We start from the raw sequence: 25,179 nt of genomic DNA, 5'->3' as shown, positions 1-25,179 counted from the left end.
ACAAACTTCCCTCCACCATGGAGGTAACTGGGTGCTTCATATGACCAGGTGTTTAAATGGTGCTACCCATTTTAAATTGTTCTTATCCCTATAGGGCTGCAAGCCTGCCCTACCACTACATGAATTGACCACCAGTTCCAGAAAATGTGTGAACTAAGCTATAGCTTATATGCTAAACTTTTTTTTTTAAAGATACTTAAGAAACACACAGAAAGTAATTTAAAAGGCAAAACACATTGCTTTAATACTGGATTGTTAAGAAATCTTATAAAAACCAATTCAATACACTGAAAGCTACAAGCATGCATTTAGCACATTAAAACAGCAGCAGAAGCCAATCAGGTTAATCACAGGCTTTTACTCTTCAAATTCTTTCCCCAATTTTCAAAAGCAGCATGTATTTATACATTTAGAACTCAAAAAATTGCTTCCCAAATAGAGGAATATATATACAACCATCAGTTTTCATTAGCAACTTTCTGTCCTGCTGAATACTGAAAACAGGGAATGTGAAAGGTGGTCTAAAAATGTAGAATCAAAGTTTTTGATTATAAAATTCATGGTTGAAAGAATACTGTAAGAAAACTGTTAAATGTTGAGTAACACGGTTTAACCAATTTGCCAGCGTAAGGTTTCCGATTTTTTTAAAAAATAGATGTTAAAACTGTTTAAAAGCTAGAAATATAAATAAGTCGAGTTGTTTCTCCAAGGAGAGCCGAGTGAAGCAACTCACGGTAACTCAGTGTAGACGTAACACAAACACCCTCCCCATGGAGATCTGGTAATTAGGCACTAACTGGGAAAATGTTCCAAGGCCTGATGCTACAGTCTGTAAGTCTCCTTTTACTGCTGTGCCATAATCAGTAACTTTAAAAATGTTCCCCAACGTCTTGGATGAGCACGAGGAACTGTTACGTTGTCTTTCTGAATCCTTTTAAAATAGGATATATATTTTCAAATGCTTCGTAGATTTCAGCTCTGACTTTTGCACCTAGAAGGAAAAGCATTAGTTATACAATCACATTTTTTTAAAAAAACTACAATGTACCCCCCCCTTTTTTTTACAGAGCATGAGGCAGGGTGTCTGTCCTGTAATGTGGACAGGAAAAGGGAGGAACTGCATGGCTCAAATCTCTTATTTGTGCAGTTGGTCCATAGTTGTAGACTCTTAGAAGAGTTCATCGACAGAAGTTGTAGCACATTTGCAATACCAAAACACCAACACTTCAAAAAATGACTAAGTGGACATTAAAATAATTTGGATTTTCATGAAATCATTACTTTTAGGAACCCCTGTTGGCACTACAGTTTAACTCAATGCAGAAATGTCATATGTAACTTACCTGTTAAAACTACCTTCCCAGAAACAAATATAAGCAGGACAATTCTTGGCTTGATCATTCTGTAAATTAAACCAGGAAATAATTCTGGCTCATAACTGGAAGAAAAGAATAAACAGGCAAAATCTTTAAATGAAACTTAAGCTAGTGTGGGTTGAATGAGATGTCTGTAAGTGAAAGTCATTTTATTTCTCTTGCCACATGTTAATTTTTGTTATTACTAAATCTTGTGGCTAATACACCAAAGCAGACATTTCCTGCAGAATATACAACATATTTTGTATAAGAATGACAAAATATGGCTTAAGCTAACTGTTGAACCATCTCCTGATTCAAGCTCTTTATGGGGAGCTGACATTTAAAAAGGTTTTCATACAGATTTCTTTGGCTACTCAGCTAGCAATGTACACCATTAGTCCCCAAGACTTCAGGAGACCAGTTTATTCCCCCCCCCCTTTTTTTGAGAGACACTTATCTGTAAACGACCAGCTTATTTAAAATACGGCTATATACAATAAAATCATTACATCATAAAATATTAGCAAATGGAAGAAGTCTCAAGTGTTGTAATTCTTGTCTACAAAACTTTATAGATACAGGGTTGGATCTGAGAAAAGTGTGCAGTAGGACACTGACAGAAGTTGACTCAGTGCTTCTCCCAGGGGTCAGGGGACTCTGCTGAAGAGGAAATCTCCAAAAACTGGATACATGCACCTTTTGCAAATGTGAGCAGTGAAAGTGCCTCTGCTCGATTTCTGTGGATGCCTGTCCTTCATGGAGAAGGTTTTTGGTGAGAGGTGTGGGGAAATTAACCAGCCTTCTGCTATGCATTTACCTGGATCCAACCCACAGAATGTCCTAAATTGGCTACAGCTTGACAAGCAATCCTTCTCATTTGCATACACCTATTTCAGGATACTATGGAAGATCCAAAGCAATGATTAAACATACTAACAAAAAAAATGGCGGAGATAATAACAAGAGAACATGTTGCCGTATCCACTTGTATTTTGTGGCAGGTTTTCTTCACCACTTGGGTACAATAACCTTTTACCTACCTGCTAAACTGTTGATGCGTTAGTACCAATCCTTCGAGCCTGATGGGGAATTTCACATCACAGCTGCCCACCATATTCTGAATCTTAAAATCCAAGAATTTGGCTGGAAAGCCTAATTTCTGCACAACTCTGGCATACTTCCTGGCAGCTAACCTGGACTGCTCCTCACTGGGGAAAAAGAAGTCACTGTAATTTTACCAAGTATTATTTACCAAGTAAATAATAACAAAATGTTGTATATGGTGCATGTGTGTGCAGTAAATGTGCTTGGGGAGCTGGACTGTCAACCCCCAAGTGAAATGAGAATAAAACTATACTGGGCATTGAGATTAATGGGCAGATACTCCATGGACTCACATACCTCTTCGCCCCTGTACACACCATTTTCCCAGAACTGAATATGAGGGCGGTGGTACGTGGCTCTCTTATTCGCATGATTACAGCAGCAAAACGCTGAAATACAAAAAAAAAAGGTGGTTACTACAAGAATCCCAAGAAACATAAGTAATTTTTGAAGCTGCAACAACCTCTATACTCATCTTTATAATTTTGCAAGCATTTATAATCAACTACCGTATTTTTCGCTCTATAACACGCACCTGACCATAACACGCACATCGTTTTTAGAGGAGGAAAACAAGGGAAAAAACATTCTGAATGAAACAGTGGATGTATCATTTTTGTGCTTCATGCTGTGGCCACAGACATGTGATCTGATGGTGAATTTGGGCTGACCCAATGCAAAAATCCTGAGAATCCCTGTGCATCCATGGTTTGTAACCACGTTTTTGCACCATTGCAGCCCCAGGCAACAGTGGGTGCGTGATTTTTGGGGGGCAGGCTGTAGCCATGGACATGCTATGTGCTCTGATGGTGAATTTGGGCTGACCCAATGCAAAGACCCTGAGGATCCATGTGGATCCATGGTTTGTAACCACGTTTTTGCACCATTGCAGCCCCAGGCAACAGTGGGTATGTGATTTGGGGGGGGGCAGGCTGTAGCCATGGACATGCTATGTGATCTGATGGTGAATTTGGGCTGACCCAATGCAAAGACCCTGAGAATTCCTGTGGATCCATGCTTTTTAACCACATTTTTGCACCATTGCAGCCCCAGGCAACAGTGGGTGCGTGATTTTTTTGGTGCAGGCTGTAGCCATGGACATGCTATGTGATCTGATGGTGAATTTGGGGTGACCCAATGCAAGGATCCTGAGAATCCCTGTGGATCCATGCTTTTTAACCACATTTTTGCACCATTGCAGCCCCAGGCAACAGTGGGTGCGTGATTTTTTTGGTGCAGGCTGTAGCCATGGACATGCTATGTGATCTGATGGTGAATTTGGGGTGACCCAATGCAAAGATCCTGAGGATCCATGCTTTGTAACCACATTTTAAGTGGGGAGCGAAGGAAAAACAAAGAAGGGGCATTAGAGGGGTGTGCAGAGAAGCAGCTGGCTAAGAATGCAGGAGAGGGATTTAACGGGAGGGAGGAAAGAAAGGCAAAAGTTTCCCCCCACCCAAGCCAGCCATCTCTCTCTCTCTCTCTCTCTCTCTCTCTCTCTCTCTCTCTCTTTCTCTCTCTCTCTCTCCCCCTCCCTCCCTCCCCCTCTCTCTCCCTCCCCCCTCTCTCTCCCTCTCCCGCAGCAGCACCGGAGCTTGCCTGGAGGGGAGGGGCTTTCCCTGCTCTTTGTTCCGTTTCAGCAAACACAGCAACGAAACAGAGGGGGGTGGGCAGTAAGACCCTGAGGCAGAATGCAGGAAAGCAGCTGCTTCCTCTTTTCAGGTTTCGCTTCTCCGTGCAGCGTGCAGCGCTGCGATTTGATTTTTGCATGATTTTTCGGCTCCAGGGACCACACATTCGCTCTATAACACGCACAGACATTTCCCCTTCCTTTTTAGAAGAAAAAATCTGCGTGTTATAGAAGGAAAAATACGGTACTTCAGGAATAAGAGTGTGGACCTCACATTCCAAAAGGGATTATTTATCTTGCTGTATAAACAGCCCTCATTTCTACTTTTAAGATATATAAGCCACATTTTGCAGCCCAAATTCAGGAGGCTTGTTAAAAATATTGCAAGGAGCATTGCAAGCTCACTCTGCTACAAATTGTTTTAAGTGTTTCATTATATAACATTTTTATTGTAGCAGGTTCTTCGTCCTTAGATTCAACACTAAAAAAAAGTTTTCTTCAACAAAGTATCATTTTTTACTATATAGAGACTCTAATCTCCAAATGTGAGCAACAGTTATCTAGCAGAACAGAAGTGCCAGTCTTATCCATTTGTGCCTCTCCCTCCAGTAAATAGGATGCAGAGGAAGTTGGGTTTCCCCAACAATTCTTTACAGGTGCATAACTCCCCTGGACAGTTGAAAGACTGCATTCTCCACCACTAATCCTTTAAAATGAACTGGTAAAGGCTGAAATGACTGGCAGAATCCGAGATCAGGGAGAAGAGTTGATGGAAGAAGATTGGAGGAAATTTAAAATTTATTTACAGAAGCATTGTAAAATGTATGAATGTTGATGACATTGAAATAATATGAAGGGGTTCTGGTGACAAGAGAAATTTGAGTTTATAAAATTGGGAGGTAAAATATTTAAGGGTAAAGTAGCAGGATTTGAATTTGCTAAATTAATTGTCAAACTGGGATACAAAAAAGGGAGGCGTGAGGAAGTCAGGAAAATAAGTGAATCAAAGATAAGAAATTAAAAAGAGGGATTTTTGTTTTCTCTTTCTGTGTATTTTTTGTGTTTTTTGTGTTTTTTCTTTTTTTTTTTTGGTATGTTGTTATTTTTTAAAAACTTAATAAAATATTATATTATAAAAAAAATAAAATGAACTGGTAAACACTAGGAAAAATACTCCCCTTCCCATCACCATACAATACCTCACAACTTCATGGACCTTTTCCTTTTTTATTTAACCCCAGGCTCTGTTGACTTGTTTCAAACTAATCATAGTCGATATTAATGACAGCTTGTCAGTTCAGAAAGCACAAACTGAATAAGCAAAAATGGGAAGGAAAGATTCTCCACTCCTTGCAGTCATCCCAGGAGAAAGGGAGAGAATTATGTGAGCTCAAGGCTCACTTCTCACACACTAAACTGATTTCACATACCATCTGAATATGGACAACTCAAAATATTACTTTTGCCAAGGAGCTTTTGGAGAGGTGAAAACTGTCACTTCCCTTTTAGAAATACCTTTGCAAGTGACTTTTGCATCCTTTCTACCAATTCTGCTAGATTTATTGTTTTACCTTCTTTAAAGAGTAAAGATAGGAAATTGCCAAACTCTATCCAACAGGTGAATTATTTGTTCTAGTGGAACTGCCTATGTCCAACTCCTGACATATGATGTCAGGTGTGGGGCAGGTGGGCTTGGCTTGGGGAAACAGCCCCACAGACCAATTTGGGACCTGTAGACTGGGGGCTCCCCAACCATGAGAAAGCTAAAAGAGATTCATGCTGGACCCATGGGCAATCAGAAACAGAAGCATCAGAAATGGCTATCGACTCTTCGTTATATCTTACCTTGGGGTTGTATTCAGCATTTCGAGCACGAAGGGCAATGGTTTTGAGGTCCAGTTTGCAACCAAGATTCACTGTAGACACAATATTCCTAAAGACAATTCAAAGACATGCTAGGCAAGCTAGATTTTTCCCCAAATTTTGAATGTATCCCCTACTATGCAATTGCATTTAAGCAAATAAAAACTAGAATACCAGGACACAACTCAGCCTTATAAGATTTACAACCGGGATAACTTTGACTCGTGAGTTACTGTCTCGTGCCAATTTTCATGTAAACACACCCTACTGATTTATATGGTTACAGTTATTATGAATATATATTTTCAAGAATAGTCTGTCTCTCTGTGTCTCTCTCTGTCTCTCTCTGTCTCTCTCTCTCTCTCACACACACACACACTCAATCTCCAACAAAGGAAAGTCTACTACACCCCAATGAACTGTTCCATTTTCGCACAGTGAACCCATTGATTTGGGTCCTATCCTATGGAACAGCAGGAAATACGTTTGGTCCATCAGAGCTGTGACAAATATTTGAAGGGTGCTATTGTATTGTCTCTGAACACAACAAAGAATTGAACTATCATAAAACTACAGCAGCCCATTCAGTCCCACATTGAAGTGCATTAACAGTTTATGGTCAACATATTAGGGGCACCTCCTGCCTTATAGCCTATCCTGTTGTCTAAGAACAATCAAACAATTGAGAGTGCTCATGAACTCCCCATCTGTGAACCAGTTCAGAACACAGGGATGCAGAGGAACTCTATAGCTGTCACATTCCTAAGAGGTTCCACATTCCAAAACATGAGCTAAAGCCTGAACATCTTTTGCAAATGTTGTGAGGCTTATTTGAGATGTCCGGGAAGCGAGGGATATGTCAACTATTCAGTGGTTTTTAGTTAAGTAGCTGCCATTAAAAGGTACTTTATTATTGCTGCTTAACACTAGTTGCTTGGCCCTAGTCAATCAAAATAGATAGATTTGCTAGCCAAGATCAGAAGGTTACAGGAGCTTACAGTCATTATTTAAAAATATTGCAGGGTCATGGGAGGGAGAAGAGAAGACTACACACTCACTGTAGCTGTGGTACAATCCCAGAGCTTTCAGAGGCAGGTGTTGCAGGAGTTATTGGGGTCATGGGGGTCATCGGAGAGGGGTAGAGAGGTGTGGTTCCTGGTAAAGGGGCTGTAGTAAGTGTCTGGGAGTGGAAGAGCTGCGGCGTTTGACCGGATGCACCCTGTGTGGATTGTGATGTGGACTGCTGTGCTGCTGCTTGCTGCTGTTGCCTCTGTTGCTCTTCCAGAATAGATAAGCTGTTGGTGCTTTGAACAGGTTGGGGTGTGAGCCCCGTGCCATAGGGCATCATGGGACTAAATATAGGGATGCCGGGAGTCATCGCACCCTAAAAAAAGAGAAGAGAATTAGAGAATGCTACCGACCACAGATGTTTTTGAACCATCAAGAAGAGGATTAAGTATTAGTGAAGTTGCTTTAAAAACAGCCAATTCTATTTTCATACCAATGGTGCAATCCAATGCATACTAACCTGGGAGTAAGACCCACTGGACACAATGTGCTTTACCTTTGAATAAACATGCACAGGATTGCACTGAAACAGTAGCTAGAATCCTCCAGAATGAGTATATTACCATGTGTATTCTCCAAGGCATTGTTATCACCTTATTTTACTTGGACTCTTATAATAGGGCTGAAATTGACATTCAGTTACTATAATAAAGGAAAGGGGGGGTTGATCAAAACTGGATTTCTCTCAAATACGCTTTCATTAGAAGGCTTCCGGCGATCGTGGGAGTGAAAGCAAGCGGGATTCCTCAGTGCTGAGAGAATCCAGCTTTTGAGGGGAAAAGGGAGTGCTGCAAGAGCGCCGCTGCCCCCCAAACACCCTTGAAAGGATATTCAAAGGGCAGGGTCCTGGCACGGTCCATGAGCTTATCCTCCGGCTGCCAAGTAGCCTCTTTTTTGGAGGCGACGAGAGCAGCAGGGTAGAGAAGCGGACAGCGGGAAGCCATTTCTATCCCTCAAGAGCGAAACTCCGAGCTTGCAGACAGAAGCGATCAGCTCTCAAACATTAAGAAACCAAATTGGGACTTTTTAAAATACAAATATATGGATTAGAGCCAACTCGAAGTGGGTAAGGTGGAAAAAAGGAGGTCAGCCTTGCCTGGAATTTAAACTACACACAAGAACAATCTTCAGAGCGGAACAAAAACGTAAGTCAATGCAAACGGATTTAACTGATAATTTATTTGACTGCCTTCTAAAGGACTATAGGGAGTATAAGGACTATAAAGATAGAGAAAAGGGGGAGAGTCGTTTGGAAAGCAAAATTAATAGTCTTATCAGTGAGTTGGTGGGAAACGTCGGGGGAGAAGACTCCGAGAGCTTTCTACTTTCGTTTTTAAAAAGATCTGTGCAATTAGCAGTGACGGACTTTAAACCTACTGACTTTTTAATTCTAGCCTGTGAAGTATTGAATAATGAAGTTAAAAATTTATCTATGACGTATAAATTATTATTAGAATGGCATTTGAAGGATGCCCCAACATTGGCTCTGGGGAGGTTGAGAGAGAGAGGTGGGATCATTCTGTCTAGCAAGCTGAAATGCTTTTGCAGGTGGAACAACGAGAAGAGTGCAATGCTGAATTGCATCTATTATTTCAAAATGTATCCCTCAAGGCACACTAATATACCCCATGCCTGGGACACAGTTTGGGAATTACTAGTTGAAGCTAATTAAAATAAATTCAGTTGTACATGTCATACTCTTTAAAGAAAGATCAGCAAATTCCAAGTATGCAGAACGGTTCTTTTTAAGCAATCCTGCAGTGTTTTGCAACTTTCCCTTCTCTCAACTTTCACCACAGGGATGTCTGAAGGACCATCTTGCCCTGAGGGGAGAAGAAGCGGTAACAGTTTTTTCTAAACAAGTTGTCCCATCCATTCTATTGCAGCTTCTTTTTTAAGAAGGGGATGCTTATTGTTGTAATAATCTTATGTGAAGTCCACCTGGAAAATGGTATATAAATACTCTAAATAAAGAAACAAACTATTGTTTGCTTATTGTTCCCTTCAATCAAATTGCATTATGACAAAATTACAAAACAACAGAAGGGGGGGCAGAGTTCGGAATTTCCAGAATACAAATAACCATCTAGACACACATTGTTCACTTTAACTGAGATATTTTGAAAAAGGATTCAAGTCTAAACCATAATTATAAATTGAGACTATATTTTGAAATTAAATGAAATAAGAGTCTCCTCCCTCTCTCTCTCACACACACACCTTTCAGGGCAAGGGTACATCAAAGACACAAAATGCTGGACATTGAGTTTGGGTAGGTAGGAAGTCAGTATGGAGGAGTCTGTGTCTTTAATGCTTCACCCACTCAAAAGTAAACAAGATTGAAGCAGGAAGGGAAGAAGTGCCTCCAATATTTTCAGCTCTTGCCAAGGAACTGGCTTCCAGAGAGCCAAAAAAACAGAGAGGGTCCAAGAAAAGCATTCTTGGCTACCGTTGAAGGAGGCTGTAGTAAGTTTGTGGCAGGGACTGCTCCATCAGCAAGCATGCCGCCACTTGGGGCAATGGCTGTAATAAGGGCCAGTGGTATTTCTTGCCTCCTTTGCCAACTACCCTTTCACTGAGGCCACTGAAGAGGCAGAGCAAAAGGTAGGGCCAGAGCATGTTCTGGCCTTTGGTGAGAAGGGAGAGGTAAAACCACCCTGTAATCTTGGCAGGCAGATAGATAGATAGATAGATAGATAAGATGTGATTCAAAAGAGTTTGAAGCAAGCCCACCAAGAAAAAAGATAATGAGAGGAGGAAGATCTAGTGCCTACAACATTGCATCACTTTTCACTGGGTAAATAATTTTGAAATCTGTGTTTCCTAATAAGCTGCAAAATTCGCACATCTTTACCTGAGGGGATGCTAAACCCTGGGCGTAGGGTGGTAAACTGTTGTTTTGATCCATGGCAGCAGTCCGGTGTCCAGTCAAGTGACAAGTATTTACAGAAACCCTGTCCAGAAAAGCAGTTTCACACCATCTGCCTTGAGAGTCACTTCCTAAAGCATCCCAACAAGGTATGCAGCCTGTCTTGACATATTTGAAAGGACTTCAGCTTCCAAGTGTCTAAGAGGAGGATCATAAGTCTGAAAGAGAGAAACAAGTTTAATGAAATGCATGCCTTGCAGTAAAATTAAGAAACACACAACACTGCTGTATTTTATAGTCACAAAATGTATTTCTGTTGTCCAAACAATGCTGTTAAGTGTGCTTCTTCCAGTATTATATGCATGGGCCTGCTTGCAGAATAGCTTTTGGGTGCCAGTTCTAAGAATCTGCAATGACAAATCCCCTTTCAGATCTCCCACATACTGAATAAATTGGTTTTTGAAGTAAGCAAAAAGCATAAGCCTAACAGACAGATGAGATCTGTGATGACAATTACCTTTGAAGCAGGACAAAGGAGAATACACGATCAGTTTAGCTACCCAACCCAAATAGCTCAGTTTGGAAGGAAAATAACGATACCTAAAAAGAAATCAAGTACTTACAACTTGGTTTCTTCTTTGACCCAGTAATCCTGCAACTTAAAATTTCTATTCTGGTCATACCTGAACTTTTAAAGAATGTTAAGTAATAAGCAAACTGAGGTTATTATTTTATTACTCTGTATACCCCATAGACGGTGAGCTTCAGCTGAGACAGAGTGTTATTCCTAAGGTCTTTCGATGACATTCATTGTCTGAGAAATGATTTGGAGGTCCAAACTCAACATACTAGCCACTGCACCGGCCTGGCCAGGACAAGCAAAAAGCCAAAATCAGGAGTGCAACAAGTAAATAATAAGTATCAGATTACATAAACATTTTTCACACTGAAAATAGAAATAAATAGCTAGCTAACTTGAGAAGAGGGTGGGTTGATGTGACCCCTGAAGTGTCTGCATCCCCCTGCTCTGCCTTGCAGTCCCTTGATACAGGATGCTTCTCCTGAATGTTTGCCTTGGAGAGCTCAAGGTCATCCTTCAAAGAGCATTCCTCTAAAAGGGGCATGACAGTGACCTTTTACATCAAGAGATCCTTCTTGGAATAAAGCTTGAAACTGATTATTATATCCCTTGGCTGAATAGTAGGCAGCAGTTAGAAAAGGATCTGAAATGTTTTCCTTGAAACTTGAATTTGCTTTATACTGGATTGCTTTAGTTGATGCTTTAATGTGTTATCAACCTGTTTGAGATTTTTGCTTTAAAATATAAAGTGGCATAGAAATGGAATTATTATTATTATTAATAATAAGTCTCATTCTAAAAAAACTATGGTGCCTAGATATTCCGTGGTGGCAACCACAACATAGGTTTAAGGTGTCATTTCTAATGCTGGTTGTGTAACCAGAAAAAATATTGGGGTTGTGTTGCGCAGCTCAATGAAACTAACTCAGGGCATGTCAGGAAAGAAAAAGGCAAAAATCCATGCTATGGGTTATTTGGAAATGAACATAAAATAAGACATCAAGAATTGTGAGGAAACATAATAATAAAATGTCTAGCTGTATCACTGAGTGTGAAACTATTTTGAGAAGTCACGTGCATGCACCTGTATTGAGAGAACATTATCCCTTAATAATTGTTTATTGATGACTGCTTATGGCCAAAGGCTGGCAAACTCCAAAAACGCCTACATGGAAAGAATAGATCAAAACTGCACAATAAAACTGAGTGAGTTTAAGAGAGCAAAAATGCAATTCTAAGGTTGTTTACTGTGAAATAAGTCCAATGATTTCAATAAAACCTACTCCCTACTAAAGGAAAGTAGAAATATATTGGCTTTAACATTAACTGCAAACATGCCCTGGATTATGGAGAAAGCTAGAGAGTTGCAGAAAGACATCTACTTCTGCTTCATTGACTATGCAAAAGCCTTTGACTGTGTCGACCACAGCAAACTATGGCAAGTTCTTAAAGAAATGGGAGTGCCTGATCACCTCATCTGTCTCCTGATAAATCTCTATGTGGGACAAGAAGCTACAGTTAGAACTGGATATGGAACAACTGATTGGTTCAAAATTGGGAAAGGAGTACGGCAAGGCTGTATATTGTCTCCCTGCTTATTTAACTTATATGCAGAATTCATCATGCGAAAGGCTGGGCTGGATGAATCCCTAGCTGGAATTAAGATTGCCGGAAGAAATATCTACAACCTCAGATATGCAGATGACACAACCTTGATGGCAGAAAGTGAGGAGGAATTAAAGAACCTTTTAATGAAGGTGAAAGAGGAGAGTGCAAAATATGGTTTGAAGCTCAAGATCAAAAAAACGAAGATCATGGCCACTGGGCCCATCACCTCCTGGCAAATAGAAGGGGAAGAAATGGAGGAAGTGAGAGATTTTACTTTCTTGGGCTCCATGATCACTGCAGATGGTGACAGCAGCCAAGAAATTTAAAGATGCTTGCTTCTTGGGAGAAAAGTGATGGCAAACCTAGACAGCATCTTAAAAAGCAGAGACATCACCTTGCCAACAAAGGTCCGTATAGTTAAAGCTATGGTTTTCCCAGTAGTGATGTATGGAAGTGAGAGCTGGACCATAAAGAAGGCTGGTCGCCAAAGAATTGATGCTTTTGAATTATGGTGCTGGAGGAGACTCTTGAGAGTCCCATGGACTGCAAGAAGATCAGACCTATCTATTTTTAGGGAAATCAGCCCTGAGTGCTCACTAGAAGGACAGATCGTGAAGCTGAGGCTCCAATACTTTGGCCACCTCATGAGAAGAGAAGACACCCTGGAAAAGACCCTGATGTTGGGAAAGATGGAGGGCACAAGGAGAAGGGGACGACAGAGGATGAGATGGTTGGATAGTGTTCATGAAGGTACCAGCATGAGTTTGTCCAAACTGCGGGAGGCAGTGGAAGACAGGAGTGCCTGGCGTGCTCTGGTCCATGGGGTCACGAAGAGTCAGACACGACTAAACGACTATACAACAACAAATGTACTTTAAATTGTATTAAGAAATAACGTATGTTCCGTGTATGCATATTAAATGTCAGTTAAAAAACTGTCAATATTATAATTTATGGGTACAAGTATATGGCTGCATATATTCACTTGAACTACTATGTAGGTTTCTGATTGTCCCATCTTGGGAAGAAATTGTATAACTGTAAAAGGTGTAGCACAATACACATTTATAAAAGTATGCATAGTGTGGACAAAATGAAAGAGTGTATATCATTTCGTTCACCTAACACTTGGGTTTGGGACACCCTTAAAAAAACTGATTGGAAGAAGATTCAGTGAAATGAGAAACTAGTACTATACTTCAATAAAATTCACTGCTACAACTCAGCATTAACTCAGCTTGCTTTAAAGAAGGATTCAACTACCAATAGTTTATGAGGGACAAGTCTATCAATGGCTATCAGCCAATCATTTCTATGTGGATCATACAGGCTGAGAGGCAGCCTGCCTCCCAATAACAGTGGCCTGGAAGAAGAGACAACATGCCTACATGCCCTCCATCAGCCTTCCCAAAAGCATCTGGCTGGTGGCTGGATAAAATAAGCTGCTGTACACAGATCTTTGATTCCAGCATGGCTGCTCAGGGATTATGAACACCACGAGAACATCACTATCTAGTATAGTGGTTTCCATTCCGCGCTTCCCCAACCCAGCCAATGGGCTACTTGAAAATTATTTATGGCCTTGGCAGATCACTTAATGATTTTTTTGCTTTCTGTAGCAACTGGAATGTGTGGTACTATGCATTTTGTGTGTGTGTGTTTTGATTTATTCCAACCTTGCCTGTATTTTATTGCAATTTGAACTCCACAGAATTCAAGTTGTAATACAATCTAATATAAGAAATAAAGGCAGCAAAATAAAAATAAAAATCAGTATGAGTAATTAATGCAGACATGTCGCAGACCACGGGTGCTCCACTGACCACAATCTGGAAACCTCTGATCTAGTAGCATCATTTGTCAACATCCCAGGAAATGATTGTTTCATCCAGAAACCAACAGCTTAAAGGCCTAGTAAAAAACAACCCAGAAACATTGTGAAGCACCTCCATACATCAATACTTTGAATAAGCTATTTTACAGAATGGACTATATTGCTTCAGTAATGAAGCTATACAAACCTTGCTTCCTGAAGAAGTGTTTTATAGAAGTACTCACTGAAGGCTGCCACCCAAACAGCACTATTTTTATTCCACTGACACAGAACTACACCAGAGATTAGAATAGTCTTGCCAAATGCCACAAATATATCGGTGTCAAAGCAGGATAATCTTTCCAGCTGCAGATACACCTGCAGTTATTGTTATACTGCTACATAATAAGTGTGGGTAGCATTTAACACGTCAAGATTGAAAGAATTAGGCGAGTGTAAAGGAGTGCAACCATTGCATATTACAGCTGTTTGCAAATTGACTTTGTCATCCTCTATTTATAACTTTCATCAAATACAAAAAACATTCAACATACATTAACAGTGCACACACACAATACTGACATCTAAGCAGAAATAAAAACATGTATAAACTCCTATAAAATGAACACAGTCAATCACCACTCCTTGTGGTCTACAGCTCCCTCTATTCATATGTTTAGAGAAAGTTATGTTTGTATAGGAATATATGTGAAAGAGCTGGAGAAATAGTTCAAGACAGTTAAGTAGCCACTGCAGGTTTCACAATTAAATATCTTTCTAAAGAGACTGACATCAACCACCCAATAGTTGAGTTTCACTGATATCTATTATACACTACAACAGTTCAAATGGCACTTAACTGCCAGTACGTTTAGGATTATAACCTAAGCAACAACTGCCTAGCAATGGATCAGTGCATCTGACTGGCACTGCAGGGAGTTGGACCAGATGATCCTCTGTGTCCCTTCCAACCCTACAATTCTATGATTCCGTGATCTTGAGCCTACGGAAATGTAACCTGTTTCAGTTAACTATGGCATTTTGGACTCATTGCTACTAGTTAAAGAGTAATGCAGCAAACTACCGTACATTTCACTGGCCCTTCCTTGCGAAACATTTTTAGGATGGCAAAGGACCAGGACAGCTTCCTAAATTGCACAGAATCATCGAGTGCTTCTCGGAATCGTGTGTGCTAAAACGACTTGCAGAAAAACGTTCAGAGAACCAGAAAGGTGATTATTCTCCTCTCTCCCTCTGAGCACCTCCTACAACGATGCAAGAGCCCCATTCAGCGGAGTGGGACTTGCTTCCAAGCAGAGAGCATGCACAGAATCGGGAGGAGCTGCAGGAGGAGCACATGTGGCCGAGAAGAAGCAACCTACCTTAGGGCCGCTAGCTCATTAGTTCCCATGGACTGGGAAACCGCACGGGCAGCAGAAACCGCAGCCGGGCGGAGGCGGGAGACCGGCGACATGGCCATCCCGCAGCGCCGGGAAAGAGGTGTCGAGAAGGGCGCCCCTCCCCGCCGGCCGCGTTTCCGCTGGAGGGAAAAGCGGGAGCGAGGCAGGCGGGCGGGAAGCTACCGGGCCCAACTCGCGGCCCACAGACCCGCCAAACCCTCGTTCTGACGTTACGGGTCCGAAGGGCGGGAAGGGGGAGTGGGATGGAGAAAGCCCTGCCTGCCGCCCGTAGCGGTACGAACAGTCGTAGCGGCGCCGCCTCCTCCGACCCCCTCAGCCCAGCGGCTCTGGGCTCCTTCCCAGGGCTGCCCTTCCCCTCGAGGGCGACGCTGGCGGACCGGCAACTTACCGCTCCAGAAGTTCTCCCGAGCCGAGCTGTGCCCCTTCGCTCGCTTCATCGAGCGGCGCGCCTCTTCCGCGTCATCCGAAGCAGCCGCTGCGCCGCTCGGCGGTTACCTCGGGCGCCAGCTTTCTTGAGGGCGGCAGCGGCCAGGAGGCGGGGTGGGGAGAAAAATGAGCGGAAGGAACGCGCAGGCGCGTTCGAAAGAATCCGAGCGCGGCTGGCGTGCCCCAAAGAGGAAAGGGGCATAAAGGGGAGGAGGGGTGAGCATGAGCATCGGGATGCCAAGCGCAGCTCCTCTCTAGGAGGCATCGGCGCTCAAAGCCGCCTGCTACTCGCCTAGGCAAATAGATCAGAGCACCGCAGGGATAAGAAGGGATTCCAAGCAAAGCGAAGGTGCTCCTGACCCCCCCCCCTTACGCTGGCCTCCAACCCTCAGCGCAGTGCTGTGTCTGACTCCCGTGTTCCCGTTTGACTGCAAGTCTTTTTTCTTGCCTCGACCTTTACGGCAGAAGCAGACCCCCCCCCCCCCACGAAACAGGGGAAAGCGAAAACAAGATGTTGCTGCACTTTTCAACTGCCATTACTCCTGAACATTGGCCAGGCTGGCTGGCTGGCGCGGATGGGAGTCGGGCTCCCCAGCGCCGCCGCCGCCTCAGCCTCTATCTCCCGGGTCTGAAGCTTCAAATGAATCCCCACTCCGTTGCCCCCTTGTGAGTCCTAGCAGCCTCCCGCCCGCAGGTGGCGCTGCGACGCGCAGGTGCCGACGCCGGAAGTCGTCGAGGATCCCGCCCAGAGAGGGCTTGGGAAATCGGTTCCCTTCCGGAGACGCCATTTTGCCGTGAGACAGCAGCAGCAGCAGCAGCAGTAGTCAGGGAAGCGGCGGGGTTTCTGAAGCTAACGATGCTGTCGACAGCAGGCTACGCCGAGCCCGCGCTTGGCCTGGGTTGTGAGGCGAAGCAGGGCTCTGCCGTGCAACACCGCTTCTCCCCTTACACCTTCAATGGCGGGTGAGTATCTAGTAGCCGCTTCCTGTCCTCTCCTTTTGTATTCGGCTGCTCGGTCCGGGCTGCCCAAATTACGGCGGTTTTTGCTTCGCGCAAGCGATCAGCCCTACTTCCTAGTGTTTGGCTTTTATGTCTTCGAGACGTGCTTGTTTTATTACAATCCGACCCCACCTTATGGCATAGCTACGTTTCCCTTTTTTTAAGGGAAATTCCCTTATTCCGAATAGGATTCCTCGCAAGAAAAGGGAAAAGTTGACAGCTATGCCTTATGGCCGTAGAAAGTCCCCCCCCCTCAAGACGGCTTCCAAGTTTAAAACACTAGGACAGCTTTAAAGATGAATTCAATCACCAAGAGCATCAAATCGCTGCCCTCCTGTGAGAGCCCACAGTTATCACGGCCTCCATATGCTCACCCGAAAGTCTCGACAGAGTCGGTGTGCTTTTCCAGATGAAAACTTGTACAAAATAGTTTTAATCCCACCCTCCCAGTCTACCCAGCCTTTTTATCATGGATTTTCAGGTTTTCCCGTTGGTGAGGGTGGCTCCTCCTTGATTCCCTCAGTTGTATTTCATCTCTTAACCTTAAGTATATCCGATTTTCTTTTAATTCAGAGTGCTGTCAGTATTTTTTCAGTTGTACAAGTGCACTAAGGAAAAACAATAACCAAGGGGTTTTGGGGGGGCGGGGAGACTCTCTGTTAGTCTGTTTTTGAGCCTGTTTTTGAGCAAAATTGCTGAGATCTGGCTGCAATGTCAGTGCAACTCTAGTTTTGAGTGCTTTCAAAGAATGCACAACCACGTATGTGCAGGCTGTTTTTGGATCCGGGCAGGAGTGTGGCATGCTTGCACGCACTCCACTAACATGCACAAATGACCCAGAATGCAACCCCTGTTCAAATCAGGGGTTGACTGTATCTGATTCTCTGGTATAAACGTGGGTCGATAACTGAGGGTAGAATGACAAGAGTCAATAAATGACAGGATTACACTCCTGCTGAAAGAGTGGGTGCCTTATTTGAGGTATTCCTGAATCCATTGCTGTCCCTTGAGGCTCAGGTAGTCTTGGTGACACAGAGTGCTTACATCAGCTTCATCTGATGGCTCAGCTGTGCTCCTATCTGCACAGAGATAGCCTAACGTCTGTTGTCTATGCTCTGGTAATCTGCAGGTTGCATTACTGCAATGCATTATGTGATTATGTCTTCAAATACTTGTTAGATGTGGTTTTTATTGGAACAATCACAACTCCAAAGCAAAATCTATAATGCTGTACTTGGAGGATTTCTAGTTTTTGTGTTGCCGGGCTGAATTGTTTGCTAAATCCTAAGTACCCAGAAACATTTGTTCCTTTTTTTGTCTTAAAGGACTATATTGGCAATTGCTGGTGAAGACTTTTCTATTGTTGCCTCAGACACCCGGCTGAGTGAAGACTATGCAATTCATAGCCGGGACAGTCCAAAATGCTACAAACTGTAAGTTTAACTTGATAGAACCTAAAATTGTAATTTTCCTTAGTCATCAAGAGCATCATATCTTCGTTGCAGCTAACTTAATTCTTTATAATTTTGCTTTTTGAAACAGGACTTCACTGAAGCCTGGTGTTTCCATAAGCTTCATTTGATTTCTTATAAACTCAAGTATCTCAAACTTTTAGCTAGAAGGATGATAACTAACTGACAAGGATTTTGCCTAACTTGGCTGTATCTTACATAATATGCCATCTGGTAAAACGGTGAAATTCTCTGGCTGTGTTCCTCCATCCTTCATGGCAAGCAGCTTTTGAAAATGAAAGAGCGGTTTAAAAGCACATTGCAGTGTGCCTGCTATTCAGGTACACAAAAAGTTGTGTTAGGTCGTGCTTTTGAGTGCACGTGGGCTGCAAACCTGAACACGCTTACTGTGGAGTAAGCCCCATTGAACATGGCAGTATTTACTTCTGAGTAAAATATTGTGCTGCTGTAGTAGCTCTTGGAACATTGGTAGGCCCAGCCTTTTCTAAATAAGTTGTTTTAGTTTCACTATCTAACATGTTTCACTAACATGTCAGTGTCTTCTCTTGGGTAATATTCTTTAAAGTGAAATAGGAAAAACACCCAGTTACATGCTTATGCACGTCATGGACATTTCAGACTACAAAACAAAAATGTTTTCTATAATATTGCTTCAGAATTTTCCAGGGCAAAGGAAATAAATTTGCTAGGTATGAGTAGTACCACAAACCACTCATTTTTGCATAACTCATTTCATTTGATGCTTGAAATATATAGCCTTTTAGCTTTCTTAATAGACATGTCTCATAGGTTCCAACTGGGGATGCATTCTTAGCATATTAGGATATACTCCTAGGTAAGTGGGTATAGAATTGTAGACTTAGTTTTACTGTTTTAGGCAGGCATACTATGTATCCACTTACTTGGAAGTGAGCCCCATTGAACATAGTAGGACTTCTGCATAGGGTTGTGTTGCTAGCTTTATAGTAGAATAGTTCTTAAATAGTTGTCTAGATATAAACACTTGACTTGTAACCTTCTATTGACATCAGTTGGTCTTTTGTGATGATGGTACTTGTTAATACTGTCTCCATAGCTTTCTCTGTAAATGGCAGTGTTTGTGCAAATTACTATATGCTATATAATATGCTATGCGGAGTCTTGGGGCTGGTCCAGCTGTGCATTACTGCCACTTTTCCTTTATGTGATTCTGTGGTGTCTTCGAGAACCTGTGATCTGGTGGAGAATATATCAAGTGAACCAAAGTATACGCAGGCACCAGTACATGGAGTTAAGAACATAAGCAAAGCTTTGCAAAATCAGACCCAAAGTTTCATGTGTTCCCAGATGCTTCTGAGAAGCCAACAAGTCTCCAGCAGCTGGTATTTGGTGGCATGTGGCCTGTGAAGACGTAAGTTGTACTTTGCCTTCACAGCTAGTACATCACCATCACGTCTTACAAGAATGCATTCCATATAATTGCTCCAGTTGTGTGTAGCACTATATTCAAATTGCATGGGCCCATGTGATAGTGAGCACAGTTGCTTATCATCATGTTGAATAGAAAAAGTATCAATGCACAACTGAATCAGTCCTGGTTCTGCATGTTAAGCAGTAAAGTTGTAATTCGTACAACACCGCTTTATGAAAATTTGAATGAGAGGAATTCTTTGATGTTTTTGTTTACAGTTAATGTGTCACAGTTGACAACTAAAGATACTTTAACAAAAAATCTTATCTGAGAGTATTCATCATGTCAAGATTACTTAAAATCATATTAATGTTGCATTTGTACAGGACAGATACAACGGTCATTGGTTGCAGTGGATTTCACGGAGACTGCCTTACACTTACTAAAATTATTGAAGCAAGGCTAAAGGTAAATTATATTTATTTATATATGTTTGTAAATGGAGGTGGTCAAACGCTAATAAAAAAATGCGAAGAAAATATTTTTAAGCCTAGAAATTTCTATGGCATAGTGGTGAATCAAATATAATTTCTCTGCACAACAGCTGAAGCATTGTGGATTAGAAAGTAAATTTGTGTTTTTGTTGTTTTTTAACCTCAGGGGTGTGTATAAAACTTAGGTGGCTGTTCCAGTGTACAGTTACAACATTGGGTGATGCCAGATGTTTTAAGGAACTCCTTTACCCTTTAATGATAACTAGTTTTTCTTGCCTGCTGGTAGAGTAGCCTGCTTATGTGGTAGTCTGAATCTGACCATCTTGCCTGTTCTGCAGCTCATTTCAGGGAAACATTCAGCATGAACTTTCACCTTGTTTCTGTTATAACAATTTTGCCATTTGATTCCAGATGTACAAACATTCCAATAACAAGACCATGAGTGCTGGAGCTATTGCAGCCATGCTTTCTACAATCCTGTATTCTCGAAGATTCTTCCCTTACTACGTTTACAACATAATTGGTGGATTAGATGAAGAAGGTAAAGTCTAATTTGAATTCTTAGTAAATATAAGTCTCTCTTGCAGCATTCAAAATTCACTAGGCGCCAAATGTATTTTGTACCTGGCTATTGTGCTTGTGACAAAGTGAAGATGCCTCGGTGCCAGGGTGGCGTCAGATGTCTCCACCATCTGGAGGTGTGTGCCTGGGGATCCTTGGATCTTGCCTGTTTTCACACACTAGCAACACATCCTGTAGAATTACAGTGGTACCTTGGGTTAAGTACTTAATTCGTTCCGGAGGTCCGTACTTAACCTGAAGCACCACTTTAGCTAATGGGGCCTCCCACTGCTGCCGGAGCACGATTTCTGTTCTCATCCTGAAGCAAAGTTCTTAACCCGAGGTACTATTTCTGGGTTAGCGGAGTCTGTAACCTGCAGCGTATGTAACCTGAGGTACCACTGTATAGCCGTGAAATTTTATCTGCACAATCAGAACAAATTTCAGGAACCATGACATTCATGCCCATGAAGCCCCAAGCCTTCTACTGCTCTGCAACAGTCTGGAGTAGCCACTCCTCCATTCAAACAGACCATACATTGGCTAGGCAGAGAATGGCTTGGCATAATGTATGAACCAGGCCATTGATTTAAAATGCTTCACACATACAATGAACTGTAAACTAAGGTTTGTTCTTGGTTTACAGTTCATGGTTTACCACAAACCATAAGCACAGCTTGAGACTTAATGCTAAGACAAATCATAGCTCAGCCCTAGGTAGCATGGTGGCATCAGGGCCAGGGATGGAGCACTGCAACTGCACTTTTTGTTCCAGGAACCCACACAATGTTCATTCATGGCAAGTTGTGGTTTGCCTTAGAGTTGCATATGAAATGGATTTTTGGAATTCATTCTTTTGGGTTGTGTTTCGAGTTCATTCTTTTGGATTGTCTGATTAATTTTGTTATGCTTTGGTAGCTATATAATTTCTCATCCAGTTTTATCTAAGATGACAGTTCATTATTCGATTTCTGTTAAATCCACATCATCTGGTTCCAAACTGAAGTGGCTGCTGCTGCCTTTTTTGTGTGTGTCTGCTCCAGTTATTAGACCTTATTCATGGTGGCTGCTTGTGATTCTAACGTCAGCTTCTTTTTCTTCTTAAGGAAAGGGTGCAGTGTACAGCTTTGATCCAGTAGGCTCCTACCAGAGAGATACTTTCAAAGCTGGTGGATCAGCTAGTGCCATGCTGCAGCCTCTGCTGGACAACCAGGTAAGATTTCAGACATGACTCTCTGGTTAGCGGTTACATTGACATAGAAGTACAGTGGAACCTTGGTTCTCGAACTTAATCCGTTCTGGAAGTCCATTTGACTCCCAAAACCATTCGAAAACCAAGGCGTGGCTTCCGATTGGCTGCAGGAGCTTCCTGCACTGAAGCAGAAGCCATGTCGGATGTTCAGCTTCCGAAAAACGTTTGAAAACCAGAACACTTACTTCCAGGTTTTCGGCGTTCAGGAGCCGATTTGTTCGCCAACTAAGCTGTTCAAGAACCAAGGTTTGGTTGTAGTTGAATTGTTTCTGAAGTACTTAATGTTTCTTCTGTGCTTCTGATGGCCTCCATGTTTGACATACAGTAGTTTTCATCTAATAGAAAATCAAGAGTAAGAAACAGACAAGCTTTTATCAACTAATTTTCCATACACAAGAACAAACTTGTAAATGGCTACCTTCTTGGCAGCCTGGAACAATTAGGATTTGCTTCCAGAACCCCAGACGTCATAGCTTTAGACAAGTGTGGTGGTTCTTTCCTCTTAGCCTACTGATGACTAATGTAGATATTATGTGAGCAGGTGGGCTGATAAGCATCTCTGGGGACTTTGTTTGCTCGGTTGGGAGTTCCTGAAAGTGTTGTCATTCTATAAAGCAGTGCAGCTCTGGGTGACCAAGCATGATCATGCCATAGGCATTAGAAGGTCACTTAAATAAAAAGGAAACAATTTCTACTGGTCCTTTGTGCTTGTTTCAGTTTCTTTTTTATTAATTCCGAGAGGATGACTATTTTATTTGCCATAACTGCATTCAGATAATGCTTGCATCCATCACTTACCTTGAACATGTGAAACTGCTGTCATCTCATCATCAGTTGTCCGTACCTTTTACACTTTGATGTCATGGCATTTATGAATAGTTGATTTCCAGCAATTGCAGCCAAAGTGAATGTGCGAATTTGGCCTTTAATTTATTCCCTTATTCTGCCCCTGCCTCCAAATGAATGTAGTGATCATTTACCAAATGACTTCCTTACACGTTATTTTGATGTAATTTTTTTTAGTGGCAAAATCTGGCCTGTAACAAAGTAGCCCTCATCTTAATTGTCAAATGAAACTGAGAACAGAAAGGTTAATTAAAATGTCTTTCTTTTTGAAAGGTTGGCCTCAAGAACTTGCAGAATGTGGAGCATGTATCTTTGTCTCTGGAGAAGGCTTTGCAGTTAGTCAAGGATGTCTTTATTTCTGCTGCAGAAAGAGATGTATACACTGGGGATGCACTAAAAATCTGCATTATCACAAAAGATGGAATTAAAGAAGAAATGACTCCATTGCGAAGAGACTAAATCAGTGCACTGTACATTTAAAGAATTTTGGTGTGCAACCTTAATTTTTGTGCAGGCTATATACTGCTGGTATGATATTTGATGTAATAAAAAAGAAACCAAAGCTGTCTTTCATCATTTATATTTCATTGTTCACAGCATAAGTGGGATTTGAGTCACATGAGGCCAGTCAAGGAAAAACAGGCTCAAGTTATTCAAATGTAAGTTGCAATCTGGTAAATGGTAGAAGAGAATTACTTAATGATCATTATGTCAGCGCAGTCTTCTACACAACCACTTAAATTTATCTTAATACTTTGGACTTGCACAAACACATGATACAAATTTATACCTTAAATTAAGATGATGACAGCTGTTAGTTGGACAAATTCTCATTACTTTGGGTGAGTAAGGTAGCCAGTCTTCTGTTTCTCTGAATTTTGGTGCAGAGAGGGCCCAATGAAGGCATCATGTTAAATGTGTATTTGCATTTAATGTAGGGTGTTTTTTCAAAAAAAAATGCAAAGAATATCAGGTACACGGGAAGGGGCTAATAGTTTTTGGCACTAACAGAAATTTTCTCCAAAATGCAAGTATCTCCTTTAGGGGAGGGATTTTCTTCAGGATCACAGCATGGAAGGAGAGAAAAAATCTGATAATTCTTACTCCTGATGTTCTATGGTGGGTCTTTTTTTAAAAAAACCTCTTTAAAAAGTGGTTTGGCCCAGAAAGTAAGTATTTTTAAGGTCTCTGCATACTTCAAAAATGTAGAAAAGGGTGTCCAAACTCTAAAAAGTGATTGATGCTGTCAAAGTAATGGAAATTGGGATAAAGTCCTGTCCTAACGTTAACAAAGATTAAATTGAAACTTGGTAGTTTTAGTCTCTTTTTAAAAAATAGCTTGGGAGGTCATATTTTATGTCTCTGCAGGTTCCTTGTCCCCTTTTTTCACTTTGTGGCCCAGAGTAAAGTATACTCATTTCTGTGTACCAGTTGGCAAATTATTAATATAATATTGTGTATAGGCATCAAACATCCACAGTTTGATATATTGACTGCAGATGTTCACTCTCTGATTACAGGTTATGAATCTGTGTATCTGAAGAAGTGTGCATGCACACTGTATCTGAAGAAGTGTGCATGCACACGAAAGCTCATACCAAGAACTAACTTAGTTGGTCTTTAAGGTGCTACTGGAAGGAATTTTTTTGTTTTGACTATGGCAGACCAACACGGCTACCTATCTGTAACAGGTTATGAATGAGAAACTCTGAGTAATACAGTGGTACCTCGGGTTAAGTACTTAATTCGTTGCGGAAGTCCGTTCTTAACTTGAAACTGTTCTTAACCTGAAGCACCACTTTGGCTAATGGGGCCTTCTGCTGCTGTCGCGCTGCCGCAGCTAAATTTCTGTTCTCATCCTGAAGCAAAGTTCTTAACCTGAGATACTATTTCTGGGTTAGCTGAGTCTGTAACCTGAAGCGTATGTAACCCAAGGTACCACTGTATTTGTGTAGGAAGGTATAAATCAATTGTAAAGTTTTTTTCCTGCAGTAGAGTTAGCCACCACCAGGTGGCATTACTGTTCCTTTGAAGTGAATTAAGATTTCCCTAGTTAGGAGAAACAGCAGATCATCTGTGTTTGGATAGAATAAATGGCTGGCAAGTTAAAATACAAAATGTTACTCTTAACATGGAATTATTCCTAACAGTTTTCAAAGCAAGACTGCTTATATAAGAATTGCTATATGAAATCATTTACCCTATACTGTCTAGGAAGTTCGTTTAACTTCATTTAATACTGAGAGCATTTGACCTTCAATTCCTGGCTTCTGCTCAGCAATTTCATATTATAACAGCAGTTCAGAGATGGGAATGTGGCAAAGTCAAAGAATTAACCAAGATAAAATAGTTCAGTGTTGAGGACGAGTGCAACCTTGAGCATGCAAATCAATAATAAAACTGGAGACCTGTAGCATCCTTTACC

At 41.6% G+C, this 25,179-nt stretch overlaps 2 protein-coding genes across 2 annotated transcripts; one reads left to right on the top strand and one right to left on the bottom strand.

Moving 5' to 3' along the window:
• Window positions 1-218: 218 nt before the first annotated feature.
• Window positions 219-16,321, bottom strand: TBP (TATA-box binding protein). The gene is made up of 8 exons (XM_083732767.1): window positions 15,703-16,321; window positions 9,878-10,110; window positions 7,014-7,339; window positions 5,938-6,025; window positions 2,760-2,851; window positions 2,399-2,566; window positions 1,344-1,438; window positions 219-991 (listed from the first exon to the last, which is right to left on the bottom strand). Exons 2-8 carry the CDS (start codon window positions 9,929-9,931, stop codon window positions 912-914), a joined length of 903 nt encoding a protein of 300 aa, XP_083588893.1. The 5' UTR covers window positions 9,932-10,110; window positions 15,703-16,321; the 3' UTR covers window positions 219-911.
• Window positions 16,322-16,397: 76 nt separating this feature from the next.
• PSMB1 (proteasome 20S subunit beta 1) lies at window positions 16,398-23,316 on the top strand. The gene is made up of 6 exons (XM_083732816.1): window positions 16,398-16,703; window positions 18,065-18,172; window positions 19,988-20,069; window positions 20,507-20,636; window positions 21,763-21,869; window positions 23,028-23,316. Exons 1-6 carry the CDS (start codon window positions 16,597-16,599, stop codon window positions 23,211-23,213), a joined length of 720 nt encoding a protein of 239 aa, XP_083588942.1. The 5' UTR covers window positions 16,398-16,596; the 3' UTR covers window positions 23,214-23,316.
• The last annotated feature ends 1,863 nt before the right edge of the window (window positions 23,317-25,179 follow it).

Source organism: Podarcis gaigeae (genome assembly GCF_964106915.1).
Source record: "Podarcis gaigeae genome assembly, chromosome: 3".
In the NCBI taxonomy this organism is placed as follows: domain Eukaryota; kingdom Metazoa; phylum Chordata; class Lepidosauria; order Squamata; family Lacertidae; genus Podarcis; species Podarcis gaigeae.
The sequence above is the reverse complement of the archived record's forward strand: the minus strand, read 5'-3'. Positions and strand labels throughout refer to the sequence as shown.